This window comes from Schistocerca serialis, chromosome 10 (assembly GCF_023864345.2).
Source record: "Schistocerca serialis cubense isolate TAMUIC-IGC-003099 chromosome 10, iqSchSeri2.2, whole genome shotgun sequence".
NCBI classification, from domain to species: domain Eukaryota; kingdom Metazoa; phylum Arthropoda; class Insecta; order Orthoptera; family Acrididae; genus Schistocerca; species Schistocerca serialis.
The window spans coordinates 243,678,112-243,698,441 of NC_064647.1; the positions used below are offsets into that span (position 1 = coordinate 243,678,112).

The following is a 20,330-nucleotide window of genomic DNA, read 5'->3' on the forward strand; positions in this document are numbered from 1 at the left end:
GGAAATCGGGTGACAAAAGAGGCGGAAGGAGGAGGAGGAGGAGATTAGTGTTTAACGTCCCGTCGACAACGAGGTCATTAGAGACGGAGCGCAAGCTCGGATGAGGGAAGGATGGGGAAGGAAGTCGGCCGTGCCCTTTCAAAGGAACCATCCCGGCATTTGCCTGAAGCGATTTAGGGAAATCACGGAAAACCTAAATCAGGATGGCCGGAGACGGGATTGAACCGTCGTCCTCCCGAATGCGAGAGGCGGAAGGAGTGTCAGGGTTGCAGGAAGAGTAAAGAATGGTGGAGGGGAAGGTGAGAGTGGGCAAGAGCAGTGGGCACTGCTGCTGATCCCCACACTATATCACAACCACCACACAGCATGGACAACACCGGGGAAGAACAGACAAGAAAACAGGAAATAAAGCAGCACAAAAACCAGATGAAACAGGGAAAAGGGAAAGCAAGAGGGAAGTAGGAAGGAACCCGGTCAGTCCCAACACTAAACGAGGGACTTCAATTCTGGAAGGAAATTCAGAAACTCAAATTTGGAAGGACAAACCACTTTTGTGAAGAAAAATCTTGACGGACATAAGTGTGCAAGGGTCATCCACTAACACCCGTGGCAGGGGCATTTTTAATGTGAAAGCCCAAAATGCAGGAGGCAGCCCAGCAAAATATTACTCACTGTGAGAGGGGTGGCTTAAATACCAAGGGGTGGGGGTGAGGAGCCCAATACAAAGACAGCAGTAGAAGGTAGATTCCCACCAAGTGAGGCAGAAGAAAGAATGCCACGTGGCAGGAGTCCCCTTTATCACTAAGTTTATTAGAAATGGGGGTCTTTGAGAACTGGGGAAGGGAAATCAACCTAACAAGCAGCACGGTCAAGACAGACATGAAGGTTATGGACAGAGACCAAAGGGTGGTGGTAAAAAAAAGGGAAATACCCTGAAGGTCAGTTTTTGAGTACAAACTCCACAATACTTGGATGAGGGAAGACCGCTTAATAAAGCAGAGGGCCCTGTAAATGGCCATCAGTTCCATGGTAAACACCCCACATATGGCAGGTAAGAGATGGTGTTCCATGCCAATAGAAGACTAAGGCATATCCTTCATGATCAGCAGATTTAGAGCCATTGGCATAAAAAACAATAGCATCCCAAATCTCTTGTAAGGGCTGGAGGAACAAACAAATGAACACGACTGGAGTGACAGACTTTTGCACCCCAGAAGATATCCATCTGAATCTGGGGACAAGGAACTAACCAAGAGGGTGTGTTCAGGAAAGAGCGAGGGGAAACAAGACACAGGGGGAAGACAGAAATAGCGCCAAAAGGAAGAAAGGCAAATTGATAAATTCATCCGAGGGTGGGCAGTGGGCAGGCTATGTCCCAGAGTTGTGAAAATAAGAGGGTGAGCTGGGAAAGAGCAGACGGTGATGGCTGAGGAAACCTAGGGATGGAACTGCCGATCCAAAATGGGAGGATCCCACTATCAGCTAGAACACTGCAGGCAGGGACAGTGCAAAAGGCACCAGTGGCCGAATGGGTATCATGATGGTGGGCTGGGTCCAAGAGGAGCAATGTGGAAGAGGCAGCTGAGAAACTTCACATCCACAGTCCAGATGGGACAAAACTAATGCTTGATAAAGGCAGAGAAGAGCCTACTTACCACAACCTACCCTCCTACATACAAGATACCAACCATTTCCTCCAGTGACTCCACAGATCCTTCTCCCTTACAACATGGTACCCTGCTGTCACCTTTGACGTTACCTTTCTTTACACTAACATCCCTAATGCCAGTATTTAATACTATAAGAACGCATGACCAGTTCCCACAAGCAGCACTTCACCCCCCCCCTTCAATAGAGCCTCCTCCATACCCCCACAACACAGTGGCCACTCATGCTGCTGCTTGCCACCTGGCTTTAGCTGCCAGAGACTGGTCGTTTGTGTGTGTTTGTGTGTGTGTGTGTGTGTGTGTGTGTGTGTGTGTGTGTGTGTGTGGGCGCGCGCGCGCAGGTTTTATCTGCATGTGTGTGTATTTTCAACAAAGGCCTTGTTGACTGAAAGCTCACTTTCCAACATTTTTGTTGTTCCTATCAGCAACTCAGCATCTCCACCATATGGTCAGTAGCAACTATCCTCTTCATAATATTGTTACATCCCATCCAGATAAAATTATATTGCTGATTTATTAGGATAAGTTATATTGGTTCTATCCTTATATTCAAGGTTCATCATGTAAAACGTCAAATTTAAGGTTCATCATGTAAAATAATCACATGAGTGTAATTTGCACGGGTGCTTTCAAATTTGAGGAAGCAGCATCTTTCTTTCTTGTTTATAAAGTTACAATTGGCAGCTATCACTACAAATACCATTGAGCAGCACAGTGAGAGGTTGATGTAGGTATAGTGCATGTCTTGTTAATGCATATTTTGTCACATTCCACATCTCTGAAGTGTCTTTCACAATGAGACATGAATGTACAAAATGTGTTTTCCACACAATCTCTTACCCTAGTGACAATGCCACTATCATGAAACAATGATTTTTCAGTTCAGTCAAGGACCAAACTATCAAAATATGAAGGCATCCACTCATCCAGGACACAGTTAGGATTTTAATGTTAAGTAAGAAATTTGTCCACTGCAGACCTATCTATAACCAGGTAGGTGTAATTACAGTCTTTGGTTGATTAGCCTTCTACTGCCTCTATGTAGTTTAATAAAAGGCATGAAATTGACAGTCACATTCTAGATTGGTACTGTGCATGCACGTGTCATTTTCTGAAGTATGATGGGTATCCCTGGAAAATTTTGGAATCACCAATTCCGTATCCACCATTACCACAACTTCTACTCCGTCAATCTCTTTTGTATTGATAATGTATTGATTAAGTCGGGTGATGCTGAGGGAATTAGATTAGGAAATGAGGCACTTAAAGTAGTAAAGGAGATTTGCTATTTGGGGAGCAAAATAACTGATGATGGTCGAAGTAGAGAGGATATAAAATGTACGCTGGCAATGGCAAGGAAAGCGTTTCTGAAGAAGAGAAATTTGTTAACATCCAGTATTGATTTAAATGTCAGGAAGTCATTTCTGAAAGTATTCGTATGGAGTGTAGCCATGTATGGAAGTGAAACATGGATGATAAATAGTTTGGACAAGAAGAGAATAGAAGCTTTCGAAATGTGGTGCTACAGAAGAATGCTAAAGATTAGATGGGTAGATCACATAACTAATGAGGAAGTATTGAATAGGATTGGGGAGAAGAGAAGTTTGTAGCACAACTTGACCAGAAGAAGGGATCGGTTGGTAGGACATGTTCTGAGGCATCAAGGGATCACCAATTTAGTATTGGAGGGCAGCGTGGAGGGTAAAAATCGTAGAGGGAGACCAAGAGATGAATACACTAAGCAGATTCAGAAGGATGTGGGTTGCAGTAGGTACTGGGAGATGAAAAAGCTTGCACAGGATAGAGTAGCATGGAGAGCTGCATCAAACCAGTCTCAGGACTGAAGACCACAACAACAAACAACAACATTGCGTAACAGATATTCAGAATGCCTACAATGTTCAGCCAAACCAGATTGTGTTGAATTGTGAGTTACAAAAGAGTGCGAGCATGTACATTGTGTGCGTGTGCATGTTTTTCATTGTACATGTATTGTTAATCTTATGTATTTTAATTCTGATCCAGCCTGTCCAATAAAAACTAGTGAATGATTAACATATGGAAATAAAGCATATTCATACATAAATACTTTTTGTAAAATTAAATGTTAATCTGTCTCTCATAAGATAAAAAACTCACTCACACAGTAGAGCACAAAAGGGGGTGAGGGTCCAGCAGCCACAGTTGCAGCCTTGTCAGAGCCGGATACATACGATTACCACAAGACTTACCACGAGTGCCTGCCACAGCCCCTTCTCCATCGCGCGGAGTGAGCTGATTGGCACGATCGGGTATTGGGACAAGCGGTGGCCTTCTACTGGCCGGAGTCAACGTACCGACCACAGTAGCTGCAGCTGTGGCCCCCTCTGTGCGGCCGTTCTCATCGACGGTCAGCAGCCCAAGTCGTGCCGGGATTTCTGCCAGGGCACTGCGCGTGGCTCGCCGCTGCAGCGAGGCATTTGCCACCTGCGGTGTAGCTGGGTTCTCCATGCTCATTTTGTGTCACGTGACAGTTATCTACTAAACTGAAGAACAAACAATGACCATTAAAATTTAGTAAAACAATTTGACTACATACATGCTTTAAAATTTAAATGCTTCAAATGGAGTAACACAAACCAGCAGTAACAGGATCTATTACTTAGTTCATTATCAGAGCACATGTCTAACTACCTTAAATCTCATTCAGATAATTTTGCACTGAATGATACAAAACCATTCCTCTGTAACCACCTTTAATTAAATAAATGACTTGCAAAAACTACAAGTAATCTTGGCCATATACAAAAGTTATGAATGTTAAAAGAGCACCCGACCTTATCTGCAGCATAGTACACTGATGTACTACCAGTACGCGCAGATCTGGCTGCAAAGCTGTGAACTAATTTCTCATCTCCAATGGGGTAAATGAAAGAGTTACAACAAATGGTTTTTCTGATTTGGTGGTTCTCAAATTTGTCATCTAACAAAACAATAATATCCAATTACATTATAAAACAATAAATCATATATCTAAAGATGATGTGACTTACCAAACGAAAGTGCTGGCATGTCGCTAGACACACAAACAAACAAACAAACACAAACATACACACAAAATTCAAGCTTTCGCAACCAACGGTTGCTTCATCAGGAAAGAGGGAAGGAGAGGGAAAGACTAAAGGGGGAAAAAAGGACACTTGTGCACGCGCGCGCGCGCACACACACACACACACACACACACACACACACACACACACACACACACACAAGCAGACCACATGTATATGGGGATGGATGTGTGTGTGTGTCCTTTTCCCCCCCTAAGGCAAGTCTTTCCGCTCCCAGGGTTGGAACGACTCCTTACCCTCTCCCTTAAAACCCACATCCTTTCGTCTTTCCCTCTCCTTCCATCTTTCCTGATGAAGCAACTGTTAGTTGCGAAAGCTTGAATTTTGTGTGTACGTTTGTGTGTCTATCGACATGCCCGCGCTTTCGTTTGGTAAGTCACATCATCTTCGTTTTTAGATATATTTTTCCCACGTGGAATGTTTCCCTCTATTATATTCAAGACAATAAATGAGTCAGATATACAGTATATGATCTTCTTATACCCTACAATTTACCTCAGAACATGCAGAAATAGGGAACAGCTTCCTCTGTCTCCATTTGTCAGCCGTGCTACCATCTTATTTTTACTGTACAGACTAGAACAGTACCCGTAATTTCTATGCCGTCACAGAGCATTTACCAACTGCCATTATTATACAGGAAACTAGTCGTGTATGTACATATTTTCTGTTTTAGATGTAACAACTGATGTTTAGGTCCATATGGATCCAGAATTACATAGATCTGAAGATTATCAACTTTGATCTAAAGGTCATATTATAAAAATAAATGTGTAACTGTCAGCAAAGCGAATTAATTTTTAACAGTGATCACTAAACTCCATCATTGAAGTGACATTAATTGCACAAGATTCATTCATTCTCTTACAACATTAACTACTACACAATTCAAACACAGTCAAACTTAACCTTCTAACAAAACCAGCAATTTTACAAATTACTGGCATCAACAAGCAAGTCTACATAATCTTGCGCACAGACTCCTGTAAAAAATGCAAGCAATACTTCAATCCATCAAAATTTCTAAGTCAAAAATTATAATCCTAAAACAGGCTGTGAAATGCAATACAGTAAGTTCTCCAAAAAAGTTACTGAAAATATTAACCATGAAGTATGTTGAAGTCAAACTGGAAATCAATCATACAGTGGTTGCATTTTACACATTCTTTGAATGTAATTTGGACAGAAAAATAATGTAGCATTACATATGCTTCTGTGGCTCAAACTGTGCACCACACTTAGTGTATATAGTATTATTAACACTTTGTACAGTTGGTAACAATATACACACATATTTGAATATCTGTAAATATAAGAGATTCTTCAGAATTTGCATAAAATTTCCCTACTTCAAATTAACTAGGAAAATAATTTTCACCTTTAAAACAATGACACCTGCTCAAACAAATGTGCTTAAATACTTCTGCAATAAGCAGAAATTATGAGTCAGATTCCCCACAAATTTTTGGAACCTGTTACTCATACTTATTAAGTTTTAAGAGTACCTAATCATTCTTGCTTTATTTAAGGAAATAAATATTGTAGTCAAAGTAGATATAGTAGTAGGAATAAGCTCCACTTAGTAACACTTAGCTAATACGTGCATAGACTTATGAGAATTAACACACGAGATTATTTTTAATAATACTGTAGCATTACCCCCATTATGTACCAAACACTGCACCCCCTTACTGCATAATTTGGCATTTTACATTCAAACAATTTGTAGAAACTTTCACTGGTCTAATACGTATAATACACGGAAGTTTTTGGTGTGAAATGCCACGTATCTCGCGTCTGAAAACGCACAACGTTTCTAATTCAGAAGAAGACTCCACCACAACTAAATGACCAATATATTTCTCTGTGAAATATGTAAGCATTAATCTTGGTCGGACGATGTTTACCACGAAATAAATCAACAATTTAAGTAGCTTAACTGCCACACCTGCACGTAAATGAAAACTGCAGTGAGCCAGAATTCCGGATGATCTGCCGGCAGTAATAAACTCAAATACAACACAACAAATTAGTACTTACTAATGCCTTAGTACTGAACGTAGTGGCCACTTTCTCCTACAACTATTTACGCGCCAAATTGTATGCGCTTGATGCGTCATTCCCGCGCAAACTTCTCAAGCTCTCTGGTTCTATTTACTTGAAACTTACTAATTTGGTAACATTTGTATAGTTCTTACATATAAATGATAAAATCATTTAAGGCACTAAAACTAATGATGGCATCAATAACTTCACACTACCTGTGACGAAAACAGAGTCACTCTGTCGAGCCCTTCCAGCTGCACCCGCTAGGTCCTCAGCACGACTAGTCACTTACCCTCCACTACCTCTAGCGCTTGTTTCCGACGCGAAGAATTTCGCGGCATTTTCCCTCCGAGCAATATCATAGGCTGCAGCTGAGTGCCTACGTCAGCACCAATGAGGTAAACGAACCCCAGCGATGTCTCGTGACGTAGTAGTGACGTTTGACGCTGGTTACATGCAAAGAGTAACTTAAAATGAATGCATGTTAAGAAACCATAGTTTGAGCATCAGCTAACAGGAAAACGAGGTGAGACTATTTATTTATTTCTTATTTTTGATGGTATTATTTATATAATGAATTGCATATAAGTATAAATTTCACTGAAACGTAAATGAACAGCGGTAAACCAGGCTCTATTACCACCTAGTACAGTCGAATCAGATGTTAGTACATATCCTTTCAGAAGATAGGGACTTCGAAAAGAAACAAACAAGTCAGAAAAAATGTACATATTTCCCCCTAACTAAACTAAAAAAAGGCAAACATTATTAGTATATAACAATATATCGGGACTACGCAAATAACTTCCGATCGCCTTTGTTTCAGCATTTAAAGAATTGAGAACTCTGTATGTGACGGGTTGTTTTATGTAATTATGAGGCGATTAGAAATTAACATGTGTTGTGCTGTGGATGCCTTTTGTGGATTCGTAGTAGAGCATTCTTACAGATGTAAAGCAGTATTTTGAGGTTAGGTGTACGATAAACAAATCACAGATGCTAGAGATATTTATTGGAAACTTAGCTAACTCATGTGTTTCGAAGACAATGCGTGAAGTACTATTTATTTCCGGTGCATTAACGATCTCGAAGAGGTTGCAGGTAGTATTTAGTTCGTTGTAATGCACTTGGATCCGTAATCTGAGAGAGAATCATCTTGATCAACTCGTTAGTGAGGGGACTCTGAGCAGAAGAGAGACGCTATAATGTCACTTGATGTTGTTGTTTGTGTTTTAGGGTGGCAAGAAAAGAAATATAAATATTCGGGAGCACATTGTGCATTCAGTTAGGAAATCACAGCCCGTAAAACTGTCAACAACCCAAAATTTGTCAGAATATCTTATTGTTTTACTACACATGTTCTACTACGTCTGATCTTAGTTATTCCAGGATAAAAGCCAGTAACTAAGAAGTAAAATCATATAGCCAGTTTGCAAATTGTAAAATATGTTCCTGTTCTTTAGACAGAAAAATGTAGCCTACATTAATTTGTTACCCATGAGTATTATCACAGCATTTCCAACTTTCAGGAGTGCACAATGTATTTAAAGACAGAAAAAAAATTAATCATCAAAAACTACTAAGTCAAAAAAATTCACGCTGTTTAAGTAAATTTCCTAGTGAGACAGTTGTACAAGTATAAACATTGCAGATAACTTATGGTGAAAACGCACCCTGCTTTGCACTTGCAAATCCCTCTCACTCTGTTTACCTGTAGATGAGATTAGGGTAGTTGAACTTAGTATTGCCCTATGGCATTATCATCTGGGGTAATTCAGTTAATCTCAGAAAAGTGTTTATTTTACAGAAGCAGATTGTAAGTTATTATTTAAGCTGCGTAACTGAACATTTAGCAGAAACCATCATTATGATCTATTATGCAAAATGATCCTCGAAATATGTAACTAAGTAATTTGATGGACTTGGGGTATCCTTACACTCACATGTTGATATGTGAACTCCCCAATGGCATTTTTTGTTAGTGAATTTAATATGAACTGTAAAATTGATGATCAGAATACTAGAAGTGAAAATAATTTCCATGCATACAATGCCTAGTATTGAGTATGGAACTTATATTCTAATGCAAACATCTGTAACAGGTTGCTGGTAGGCATCAGAGGCAGGGTTAAAAATCTACAGATCTGGAAAAATAAAGTAAAATAGTATCTTACAAGTCAATCCTTCTACAATGTACTAATATAGTTGGACTTTGGGATGCAATTGCTGTTAACACTAATATTCATATTGCACAAGTTATTAACTTCTTCAGTATGTAGTAGTTTTTTAAACCATTAAATTTCCATGAACACTTTGTTTGTAGCAGTGGATCAAAACAGAAACTGAATAATGTTATAGGAAGACCAGTGGCTTGCTTTCAAAGTAGCTGCTTTTACCGTGATGTACATGTATAAAATAATCAATAAGTAGATTAGCACGAGTCATAATTCATTGTTAGGCCTAGTATATTTTATAAAAGTTGGCAGTAGAGGATTCTCTATTGTCAACAGTTGACCAGTAAAATTTGTTTACGTAAATCACATATAATTGAAAAGTTTTACCAAAATAACTTTTTCAATCTTCAAGGCAATGTGAGGAGATCATGCTGCCATTCTTGATTTTTATTAATGGAAACAGTTGCACATTTTGAATGTTGGACACTGAAGTTGTTACTTGCAAAGATATTTTCATTACTAATCAGTTACTATGAAAGTATATCCTGATTAATGAAAGAAGACTGCACTGAACATATACAAACCTGTTATAAGAGAAACAAAGTGTCAGAATTGTGAATGCAATTATATGTTGTCCCAATGAGAACACAATTTGGATGAAATGCGCTATGAGAAATTACAAATTTACCTAATACCTGCATCAAATAATGTTTCCATGGGTGTTTATTTTGTTGGATGTAGCCAACTGTTGGGTTAACAGAAATGTCAAATTCCATCTGTCTGCTTTGACCAATGACATCATCAATATGGCGGAAATGACCATTCACAACAACTTCCATATCGCGACTATGACAACAAACACGAAAATAGATCAAAAAACCATCAAACACATATTCCTCCTATAATATAATGAAACTAACGGGACAAGTGAGGGAAATTGGGGGTTTTTGGGTGGGGACAAACTAACAGCAAACACACGCCACTAAACCAAACGACAAAACCGGTAAAATAAACTGAAGACAACATTCGCGAAATCAACTAGAAACAATATCTAATGGAATCGAACACTTCCCTTGATGTGTATAGGTCAACAGAAAGTACCAATATCAATTCATAAACCCCAAAACCTACAACCACTTCCATAATCGTCACTACCTCAAAAACCACAAGAAAACACCAAATCTGAAGCTGAACACTTCCCTTGATGTATATAGGTCAACGGAAAGTACCGATACCAATTCATAAACACCAAAACCTACAAGCACTTCCGCAATCATCACTACCTCAAAAACCACAAGAAAACAGCAAATCTGAAATCGAACACTTCTCTTGACCTCACAGGGTCAACAACAACACACAAAACCAACTCACCAATACCAGCAACCCCCCCCCCCCCCTTTCCCCCGACACGTGATCCACAACTCATCTAACCAGATAAAAACATGAACAAAAGAAATGAAAATTCACCAAATGAAAGCTCCATCGCTGCCTACTAGATTGGACACCACAATCCCAAAACCTCACCAACCCACAACCCTGGGCCTGTACATCTTACTAACAGCCCTAAAGAAAACCCTAAAAATACAGTACCCGTCAGGGATGCTGGTCCGCCAACAGTACTCATCTAAATGAGCCTGAAGGTTGGAAGAGTGCCTCTTCCCCCTCCCTATTAACAGAATTAACAGCCACCCAAAACCCCTCTATAGTATTTGTACAGGCCCCACTCTCATAATTCTTGAACTTCACACTGTGATTAATAACTAAATGATTGTAACCCTCCCAACCCAACCCACTATAAGACGCAAACCCATCAGAAACTGTAGTACTCCCCTGTTCTACATAACCTCTTTGTACGATTTTCCACAACCCTAAACACACACTCAGAAGAACCAGCCCCCCACACCCATAAACCAACCACAGGCTTACCCCTCCCATGCTGCCTCCTGCCAAACTGTGACTCATCAGTCTCAACCTTTACTCCAGGCCCACCCAACTTACACCTGTATTTAATGTATTCTGAACAAACCTCCCAACAAAAAGAATACTAATCAAGGACCATTCACTCACTCTCACCCTCATGCGCGCAAAAACTGTGTGAGGACTGATAACAAAAATGGTAACTCATCAACACAATTTCACGCATGCCCAACCTGGACTTCTCGAACCCCGGCGAATGGAGACCCAAACGTTGTCACGCCAGCACCTCTACATATAGTCATCCCTGGTCTGAGATGCCGGAGCTTTCGTTAACTTCATTTACTTGCCACATAGAGAGCACTTCACCAGCTCAGCCAGTAATCCAAAAAGCTGCAAAAATTTGATGAACGACATAGCAGTGTCGCCCATCATACCCCACAGCCGAAAACTGTTCACTTTATCAGTCATATCCATTCCTAACAACAACATAAAATAAGTAATCTGGAAAATTCAAACACGACAAACCACATACAACACTAAATTACCATAGAAAAAACAGAAAATTAAACCATCGACTCATTCCACAATATGCCACTAATCTTCACTTATAACCACAACAACCGACAACGTCAACAAATCAAATGAATGCTATATGACACACACCACACAACCCACAAACCCCACTTGAGAGCACCACCAAACCTCAACGACTTACCACCTACAAACACATCACAAGCGCACACTAAACCAACAACAAAACCTTTCCCGCAACCTACAAACACCCCACCAGTGAGCACCACCAACAGCACAAGAAGACATCTACAAACACGCGACACACAAATTGAACTTGGCGCCGTCATGATGTCACACATCACAACAGACTTATGTCGCGGGTCAAAGCTGACGGGTGGCATCGGACGCTTATGGTGACCCCAGTTGTCTGCCTCACACTTCATTTGGAAGATATTCCAACAAAAACATACTGCATGTCATTATACAGGGTGGTTATGATTAGACTTCCATAACTTGACCCAGTGTAGATGGACAACTATTTACTATATGGGTGTCCAATCGTATGGGAACTATGTTCAGACTCTGCACTGCAGGATTTTCTCTACTAGCTTTGTGCACATAGTATTCCATATTTGGCTTATTATGCTGAGTCACATGTTGATTAGGTAATTAGATCAATTGTGTACAGAGAAGGAGCGTGAGAACACCACTGTTGTGTTTGGATCAGTATTATAAGACATTCTATTGACTGATTTCAGTCATCCATCCACCCACCCATCATGTTCTCTGGATCCCATGAACAAGGAGATCCTTCAGAGATGGGGAGCGAGGTACAAAGTAACAGACAAACACATTGTAAGTACCTAATCCGCCCTGCTGTATTAAGAATAAAGCAGCACTACATTGCTTAATGCTATTCACACTTTTACCAATTAAACTTAATAAAGAAATTTAGTAAGCAAGCCACTACTGTGAAGAAAGGTGCTGCTTTGTCAGTTTTATTATGTAGCTGCTGTTTAGCTGCTATCAGGGGCTTAATATTTACTTCATTATGATGATATTTTTGAAAGAAAGTAATTTTACACCTATGGATGATGTGTCCTGTTTATAGCACATTACGACTTGTCATACACTTCATTATAAACATTGCTACTCGCCATGTGTCCCTGGATCTGGATATTCACATAATGTCTACAGAGTGGGTTATGAGAAATGTTTTTAATTTTATTTTGAATTGGTAGGGATTCCCAGTTTCATGCTTTAATATTAGACAGGATGTTACTGACTACCTTACCCCGGAGTATCATACACAGTTCTGTTCTGAATCCTGGACAAGGAGGCATAGTCTGCATGAAAATTATTTTTGTGTCTTTTATAGTGACTGTATATGCAGATCAGTTGAAACTGGTTTTGATTATCAGCAAGGAAAACGAATAAGGAATAAATGTATTGGGAAGAGAGTGTAGCAATTCCAAGATTCTTAAAATGATTTCTGCAACATTTATTGCTATATACTTTCTCTAATATCCATACTGCTCGCTTCTGCTCAACAAACACTGTATTTACCTCAGGTGTGCTGCCCCAGAAGATAATTTCATAAGACAAAGTGCTGTGAAAATACGCGATACAAGGAACTGGTTTTGTGTTATATAAAAAAACAAAGATGATGTGACTTACCAAATGAAAGTGCTGGCAGGTCGACAGACACACAAACATACACACAAAATTCAAGCTTTCGCAACAGACTGTTGCCTCATCAGGAAAGAGGGAAGGAGAGGGAAAGACGAAAGGATGTGGGTTTTAAGGGAGAGGGTAAGGAGTCATTCCAATCCTGGGAGCGGAAAGACTTACCTTAGGGGGGAAAAAAGGATGGGTATACACTCGCGCGCACACACACACACACATATATGGGATATGTGTGTGTGTGTGTGTGTGTGTGTGAGTGTCTTTCCACTCCCGGGATTGGAATGACTCCTTACCCTCTCCCTTAAAACCCACATCCTTTCGTCTTTCCCTCTCCTTCCCTCTTCCCTGATGAGGCAACAGTTTGTTGCGAAAGCTTGAATTTTGTGTGTATGTTTGTGTGTCTGTCGACCTGCCAGCACTTTCATTTGGTAAGTCACATCATCTTTGTTTTTAGATATATTTTTCCCACGTGGAATGTTTCCCTCTATTTTATATATAAAATATATATATATATATATATTTATATATAAAATAGAGGGAAACATTCCACGTGGGAAAAATATATCTAAAAACAAAGATGATTTGACTTACCAAACGAAAGCACTGGCAGGTCGATAGACACACATACATACACACAAAATTCAAGCTTTCGCAACCAACGGTTGCTTCATGAGGAAAGAGGGAAGGAGAGGGAAAGACGAAAGGATGTGGGTTTTAAGGGAGAGGGTAAGGAGTCACTCCAATCCCGGGAGCGGAAAGACTTACCTTAGGGGGAAAAAGACAGGTACACACACACACACACACACACACACACACACACACACACACACACAGAGATATATATATATCCATCCGCACATACACAGACACAAGCAGACCCTGTGGTGAACTTGGGTTGGTAGACAACGATGTGCACAAAGGTTAGGTGGTTGTGTTGCCGCCAAAACACGTTAAAGGGTGGAGAAATTCGGGAAAATTTCGAAAAAACTGCGTGTAAATGTATTAAAAGGAGTGGTTTTGTGGTGGCAGATTATGAAAATGAGGCTAACAATTGTCTGACGAAGAAATAATGACGTTAAAACCTGTGGGAAGCAGCTAAAAATGATCAGTGATGTGGGAAAAATGGAAATGGAAATAAAGCGAAAGTTATTAGAACTAGCCGAAATGGTTGTTTAATAGGTGAAAGGAACTGTTTGTGAACTGGATCTCATTTCCATCCTTCATGAAATCCTCCCCACTCCACCAAGTCCTCCCCAGTCCACCAAGAGTGTCTTTCCGCCGTCCACCTAACCTCCGTAACCTCTTAGTTCATCCCTATGAAATCCCCAAACCACCTTCCCTACCCTCTGACTCCTACCCTTGTAACCGCCCCTGGTGTAAAACCTGTCCCATGCACCCTCCCACCACCACTTACTCCAGTCCTGCAACCCGGAAGGTGTACATGATCAAAGGCAGAGCCACGTGTGAAAGAACCCACGTGATTTACCAACTGACCTGCCTACACTGTGAAGCTTTCTATGTGGGAATGACCAGCAACAAACTGTCCATTCGCATGAATGGACACAGGCAGACAGTGTTTGTTGGTAATGAGGATCACCCTTTGGCTAAACATGCCTTGGTGCACGGCCAGCACATCTTGGCACAGTGTTACACCGTCCGGGTTATCTGGATACTTCCCACTAACACCAACCTGTCAGAACTCTGGAGATGGGAACTTGCCCTTCAGTATATCCTCTCTTCTCGTTATCCGCGAGGCCTCAATCTCCGCTAATTTCAATTTGCCGCCGCTCATACCTCACCTGTCTTTCAACATCATCTTTGCCTCTGTACTTCCACCTTGACTGACATCTCTGCCCAAACTCTTTGCCTTTACAAATGTCTGCTTGTGTCTGTGTATGTGCGGATGGATGTGTGTGTGTGTGTGTGTGTGTGTGTGTGTGTGTGTGTGTGTGTGTGTGTGTGCGCGTGCGCGCCCGCGCGAGTGTATACCTGTCCTTTTTTCCCCCTAAGGTAAGTCTTTCCGCTCCCGGGATTGGAATGACTCCTTACCCTCTCCCTTAAAACCCACATCCTTTCGTCTTTCCCTCTCCTTCCCTCTTTCCTGATGAAGGAACCGTTGGTTGTGAAAGCTTGAATTTTGTGTGTATGTTTGTGTTTGTCTGTCTGTCTATCGACCTGCCAGCACTTTCATTTGGTAAGTCACATCATCTTTGTTTGTGTGTGTGTGTGTGTGTGTGTGTGTGTGTGTGTGTGTGTGTGTGTGTGTGTTACCCTGTCAGACCCTGTGGAATTTTACACACTGTGCTTCATTTAGTGTATGACCCTTAATGCCTTCTCCTGGTGCAAAATCCTCAGTGATGTACATAGGGTAGGTTTTAACATTCGGTTTGTAAGGTTCACTCATTCCATCATGTCTCATGATAGGCACAGACTGGCTGCCAATGGAGCGTGTTCAGGAAAGTGACCTCCATATGAAAATGGAAGCTTTGGTGCAGGACCTAAGCACGGCACTGGAAGAATCGTCGCGCGCATCGTCCGTGAGGCGTCGGTGGGGCCTGAGGCGGAGGGCGAGGTCGACAGGCAGCCTTCGTGAGTACACCTGTCTGTCTTTGTTGTTAGGAATCTACTGGTGTATTCCTGCATAGTGACATATTTTTGTTTCACTTCCTTCAAAATACATTATAATGTTGACACCAGACGTGTGGAGCCACTCGCCTGTCAACATGAGAAAGCTGTGGATTAATAGTACAGTAAACAGTTCAGCCGAGACGCCTTTTTTTTAACTCGGCAGTTTTTATTGCTGCTTGGTCTGCAAATTTTATAAATATTTATCATTATTGCCTGGAAAATATTCCTATGTAACTACAGATACAGCAGCTTCAGCCAACAATGGAGAAATAAGTCCTGCATTCAAGTTTTTTTATAATTTGTTTTGTCAGAAAAAAAAGGCAGCGACAACAATTTCTTTGGAAAAAATTTCACGGTTGGCTAATTGAGTGAACATAACTTTCAATGACAACTAAATAATTTCTACCAAAATAATAATAATAATAATAGTAACAATAACCTGTCGATTCCTGTTATGGAGGGGTATGGTTTACAAGATACTGCAATGTACAGGGGTCGAGTCATTGACGTATAGTTTAGGATCACCTTCACCATCTGAACAAATACAGTCTTCCTGGAAATCAGTGGATATAAGTAATTGATGATTGCAATAGGATTTTATGTTGTTCCTTCTGAAAAAACAGTTTGTGTCGTGAGAGGTGCTAGGATTTTAACAAGCTAGTTTTTTTTTTTGTTATTTACTCCCCCCCCCCCCCCCCCCCCCCCAAATATGTGAGACATCAGAATATTGACTGAAGGTTGGAACCATAATTGTTGAGTGTACTGCAACAAACTGAAAATTTTGCTTCAAAATTTTTTTGCTCGTAACTAGTGAATTTTGGCCCATGATCATTTCCAAATGCCAATGTACAGCAATGAAGTGTGCTGTCACATTTAAAACTAATTAATGTCATGTGAGAATTAGGAATTTGTTGCCACACACAAGTCAAGTTACTTGTATACAAGTATAACAAGAACTGGAACGACTGTAAGTGCATATTGCTCTGAATGTCGTAAGACTGTAATTTTATTGCGATGTGGCTTCTTAAAACACTTTTTCAACAACAGTGCATCTTTCGACTTGCATCAGCGCACGTGCAGTTGTTATAAAGAGTGATGATATACACTGTTCTGACAGTATGCTTAGCTCTTATCGTGAAGTAGCATTTTACCTTATGACGTACTACACCTGCACCCATGCCTACACTCCGCAAGCTACCTTGTGGTGTGTGATGGAAGGTACTTGTAATACCACCAGTTTTCTCCTCTTTCCCTGTTCGATTTGCAAGTGGAGTATAGGCAGAATGATTGTTGGTAAACATCCGTTTCAGCTGTAATTTCTCTGATTTTCTTGTCGTGGTCATTTCCCGAGATGTGTGTGGGAGAAGCTACTATGTTACCGAACTCTTCTCGGAACATACCCTCTCGGATTCTCAACTGCAAACTCTCTGTGCTTCAGTACTCCTCTCTTGTGACATCTGCCACTGGTGTTTATCGAGCCCATTTGTAAAACTGTCACATTTAGTAAGTGATCCAGTGACTAGTCATGCTGCTCTGCGTTGGATCTTCTCTACGAGCAATTCATTGGACTTAAGGTTACACGACAAATTATTCTATCATGACATTCTTCTTTTCAAACAAGTATTCAAAGGTTTTCTGGCAAAAATTGAAGTAAAATGTGAACAGCCTTAGGAGAACGTTGACTGCTTCCATTTTTGGCACTCGAAATACATCTAAAACTATCCTCCCATTGACTATAAAAAACTGACATGTTGCCAAGTTGTGTCCCATAGAGGCAATGTACCGTGGCCCCGTTCTAGATTTACAAGGGAAGGAATGTAAGTGAAACACTACAGTATGCAACCTCTCATGATTACACTGTTATTTTTAAATCTTTTGAGCCTTACATGAAATTCTTTTTTGTTGGTTACTCACAAATGAGTGCCCTCTGGGTTACACACAGTGCAGATGGTTTCGACCCCATTCCGTGGGACCTCCCCTCGCTAGACTCGAACCTGGGACTTGCTTTTGCAGGCAAATGCTCTGCTGACTGATAGACTGAGACGTATGCACAGCTCCACTCCCACCAGCAACTTTCTTCTACCCTCTAGAATTCACAGAAGCGCTCTCATTTACTTTTCTGGACTTGCACTCTTGGAAGAAAGTTTTTTATGGAGACATTTTTTGATGCTCTGACATTTGTCAGTGCATATTGTACCAGAGAGTGTACCACTTCAGTGGACTCCGATGTTGCAGTTTGTCACACACATATTGTACAGTACTTGTGTTTAGTCACTCAAGGAGAGAGTAAATATTTATATTTGAATACGAAACTTCTAAACAAGAACTAGGTATACTTCATCAGAATGGATCCACTAAACAGTATTAGATGTCAAATTAAATGACAAAGTTAGAGCTGTTGATCATGTCCCTGTCAGAAAATGACTAATACTCTCGAGTATTAACAACAACTGATAAGAGACATGAATTAAGTCATTGTATGTGGTTTGTCAGCTTCTTTTAAGTTGGAAGTTTCTTGGTTATAAACATGAGAATTAGGAAGAGAAGTAAAAAGATATTGTGGTGTGCCATACATACAGGGAAATAGAAGACAGCCACAGTGTCATAACCATACATATTTGAGATACTTCAGCATGAACGTATAATACCAGTGAAATGTAGCAGTAGAGAAGCAATGAGTTTTTAAGAAGGAATTTAAATAAAGAGATGTACTGTTTCAAGGAAAGTTAATACAGAAAGAAAAGCTGCACATTGAAGATAGTGCTGTGTAAAGATCACTAAAAAATAGCATACACTCTTCATCTGTCTTGGTGGTACAAGCTGCATGCAAATCTAAAGATTCCCTCTGCAATTCTACGCAGTGAATATATTTTTTAATTGGTCTGTCCTGCAACTCCTCTTTGTCATACGTCACTGGAACATCAGAGAACAACACTTATTTACTGGAAGACGATGAGGTTAATTAAAGTTCAAAACCTCACAATTGTTATTAGTTTATCTTAGAATATTCTGAAAGACATTCGTCATATGTGTTGGCTTTACACTAAATAAAACGACACACTCCTTCAAGTCAGCGTGGACTTTTTTTTAAGCACTCAAGTGAAGCTTAATGGACTCTTTACCCGAGAGATTATGAAGGTAGTAGGAAGTACTTGAATTTCTTGTTTAATAATACTGGGAACTCCTGGATGGAGCATTACATAAAATAAGGGAAAGGCAACTGTTCACATACAGCAGATTGATGATGTGTGCAGCACAGAAACATGAAACAGGAAATAGCATTTGCACTAGCTTTCAAACAGTAGCTCTTTTTCTTGCAAAAGTACACACATTCACACGCACAACCACCCAGACGTCCAAGACCACACTCCCACAAACACTGGAGTCTGCATTTGGATGTTAGTCTGGTTGTGCGTGTGACTTGCTAGAAAAAGAGCTACTATTTGAGAGCTAGTATGATTGCTGTTTCCTGTTACATGTTTCTGTGTTCCACACATCAACCCTCTATAGGGGAGCAATTGCAATTCAGCCTCACCATTTAGTAAACAGAGTTCACAATTGAATTAAAAAGTTCCATTTTCTGGCTGCATCAAATTTAATGAAAATTGCCAAGCTTCCAGTAGCTATAAACAGTGGCAGTGACAAATGTCAAAAGCTTGAATAGTATTCAGTTTCATATTATTACAAAACTGAGAAGGTTTTATTAATGCAGTTACACTATGGAAGATTCAAAGGACACAAAAACTGCAGTTATTAAGTGTCCAAATGGATAGTAGGGTAGTTTTCTTGTCATGCAGAATCCAACATCTCACTGGTGATTTATTTGGGTATAAATATGCAACCTATTACTTTTTCCAGATTTTTCATATGATTTATTTTCTGTACCATTAACCAGTTTTTTAGGCACTGCATGCTCATCATCAGGTAGGGGTGTTACAGGGACGTTATCTAGACCATGTGCAGGTAGACACTGTGATACTGGTGCTGGTGGCGATAATTGAACTTTGGTTTTGGGTACTTATAGTAACAAAAAAAAGGTTGTTAAGTTTTGTAGGAAAAGAGGGATTGCTACTTACCATAAAGATGACACATTAAGTTGCAGACAGGCGCAATTAGGACACTTATGCATAAGCTTTCAGCTTCTATAGCCATCTGCCTTTTCCTTCATTGTTGATATTACAACTTGGAGTTTCCATTGTTAAGTTTTGGTTGCTTACAGTAACGAAATTTTTGTCCCTTGTTACCGATGACTAAATTTCTATTCCCTCTAGCACCACGACCACAGTGTCTTAACTGCACGTGGTCCAGATAATGTTCCTGTAACATCCCCATCTGATATGGAGCCTGCAGTAGCTCAAAAACAGGTTAATGGTACAGAAAACAAATTATATCAAAAATTTAAAAAGTGACTGGTTGCAAATTCAACCCTTATGAATTACCTATTTAAGCCACAGTTTCAGTTTGTCATCCCTAATGGATATACTGAGGAGAGGGACAGCACCTTATTTTGGAAATCAAAATGACTTCAGGTATCCCTGGTGTGTTTGTATAATTCTCCTCTGTGAACGATTTCTTGAACACGAAATTTA

The 20,330-nt window shown here is 40.3% G+C and overlaps 2 protein-coding genes across 6 annotated transcripts in view; one reads left to right on the forward strand and one right to left on the reverse strand.

The window, feature by feature from the left end:
• Positions 1-20,330, reverse strand: part of LOC126424786 (uncharacterized) — a 70,740-nt gene that overhangs the window by 44,619 nt on the left and 5,791 nt on the right. The window contains exons 1-2 of one of the 3 annotated variants that reach the window (XM_050087555.1): positions 7,039-7,122; positions 4,004-4,192 (exon numbers count right to left, since the gene is read on the reverse strand). In XM_050087555.1, the coding sequence (XP_049943512.1) occupies positions 4,004-4,163 (160 nt within the window). In that variant the 5' untranslated portion in view covers positions 4,164-4,192; positions 7,039-7,122. Of the gene's footprint in view, positions 1-4,003; positions 4,193-6,817; positions 6,871-7,038; positions 7,123-20,330 lie in introns of those variants that run through there. The other 2 variants (XM_050087556.1, XM_050087557.1) reach the window with 2 other exon arrangements.
• The window catches only part of LOC126424785 (G patch domain-containing protein 2), a 145,112-nt gene continuing 132,038 nt past the window's right edge, over positions 7,257-20,330 (forward strand). Inside the window, exons 1-3 of one of the 3 annotated variants that reach the window (XM_050087552.1) lie at positions 7,257-7,349; positions 12,186-12,282; positions 15,538-15,702. In XM_050087552.1, coding sequence (XP_049943509.1) covers positions 12,207-12,282; positions 15,538-15,702 — 241 coding nt within the window. In that variant the 5' untranslated portion in view covers positions 7,257-7,349; positions 12,186-12,206. The remainder of the gene's footprint in view (positions 7,350-12,185; positions 12,283-15,537; positions 15,703-20,330) is intronic. The other 2 variants (XM_050087553.1, XM_050087554.1) reach the window with 2 other exon arrangements.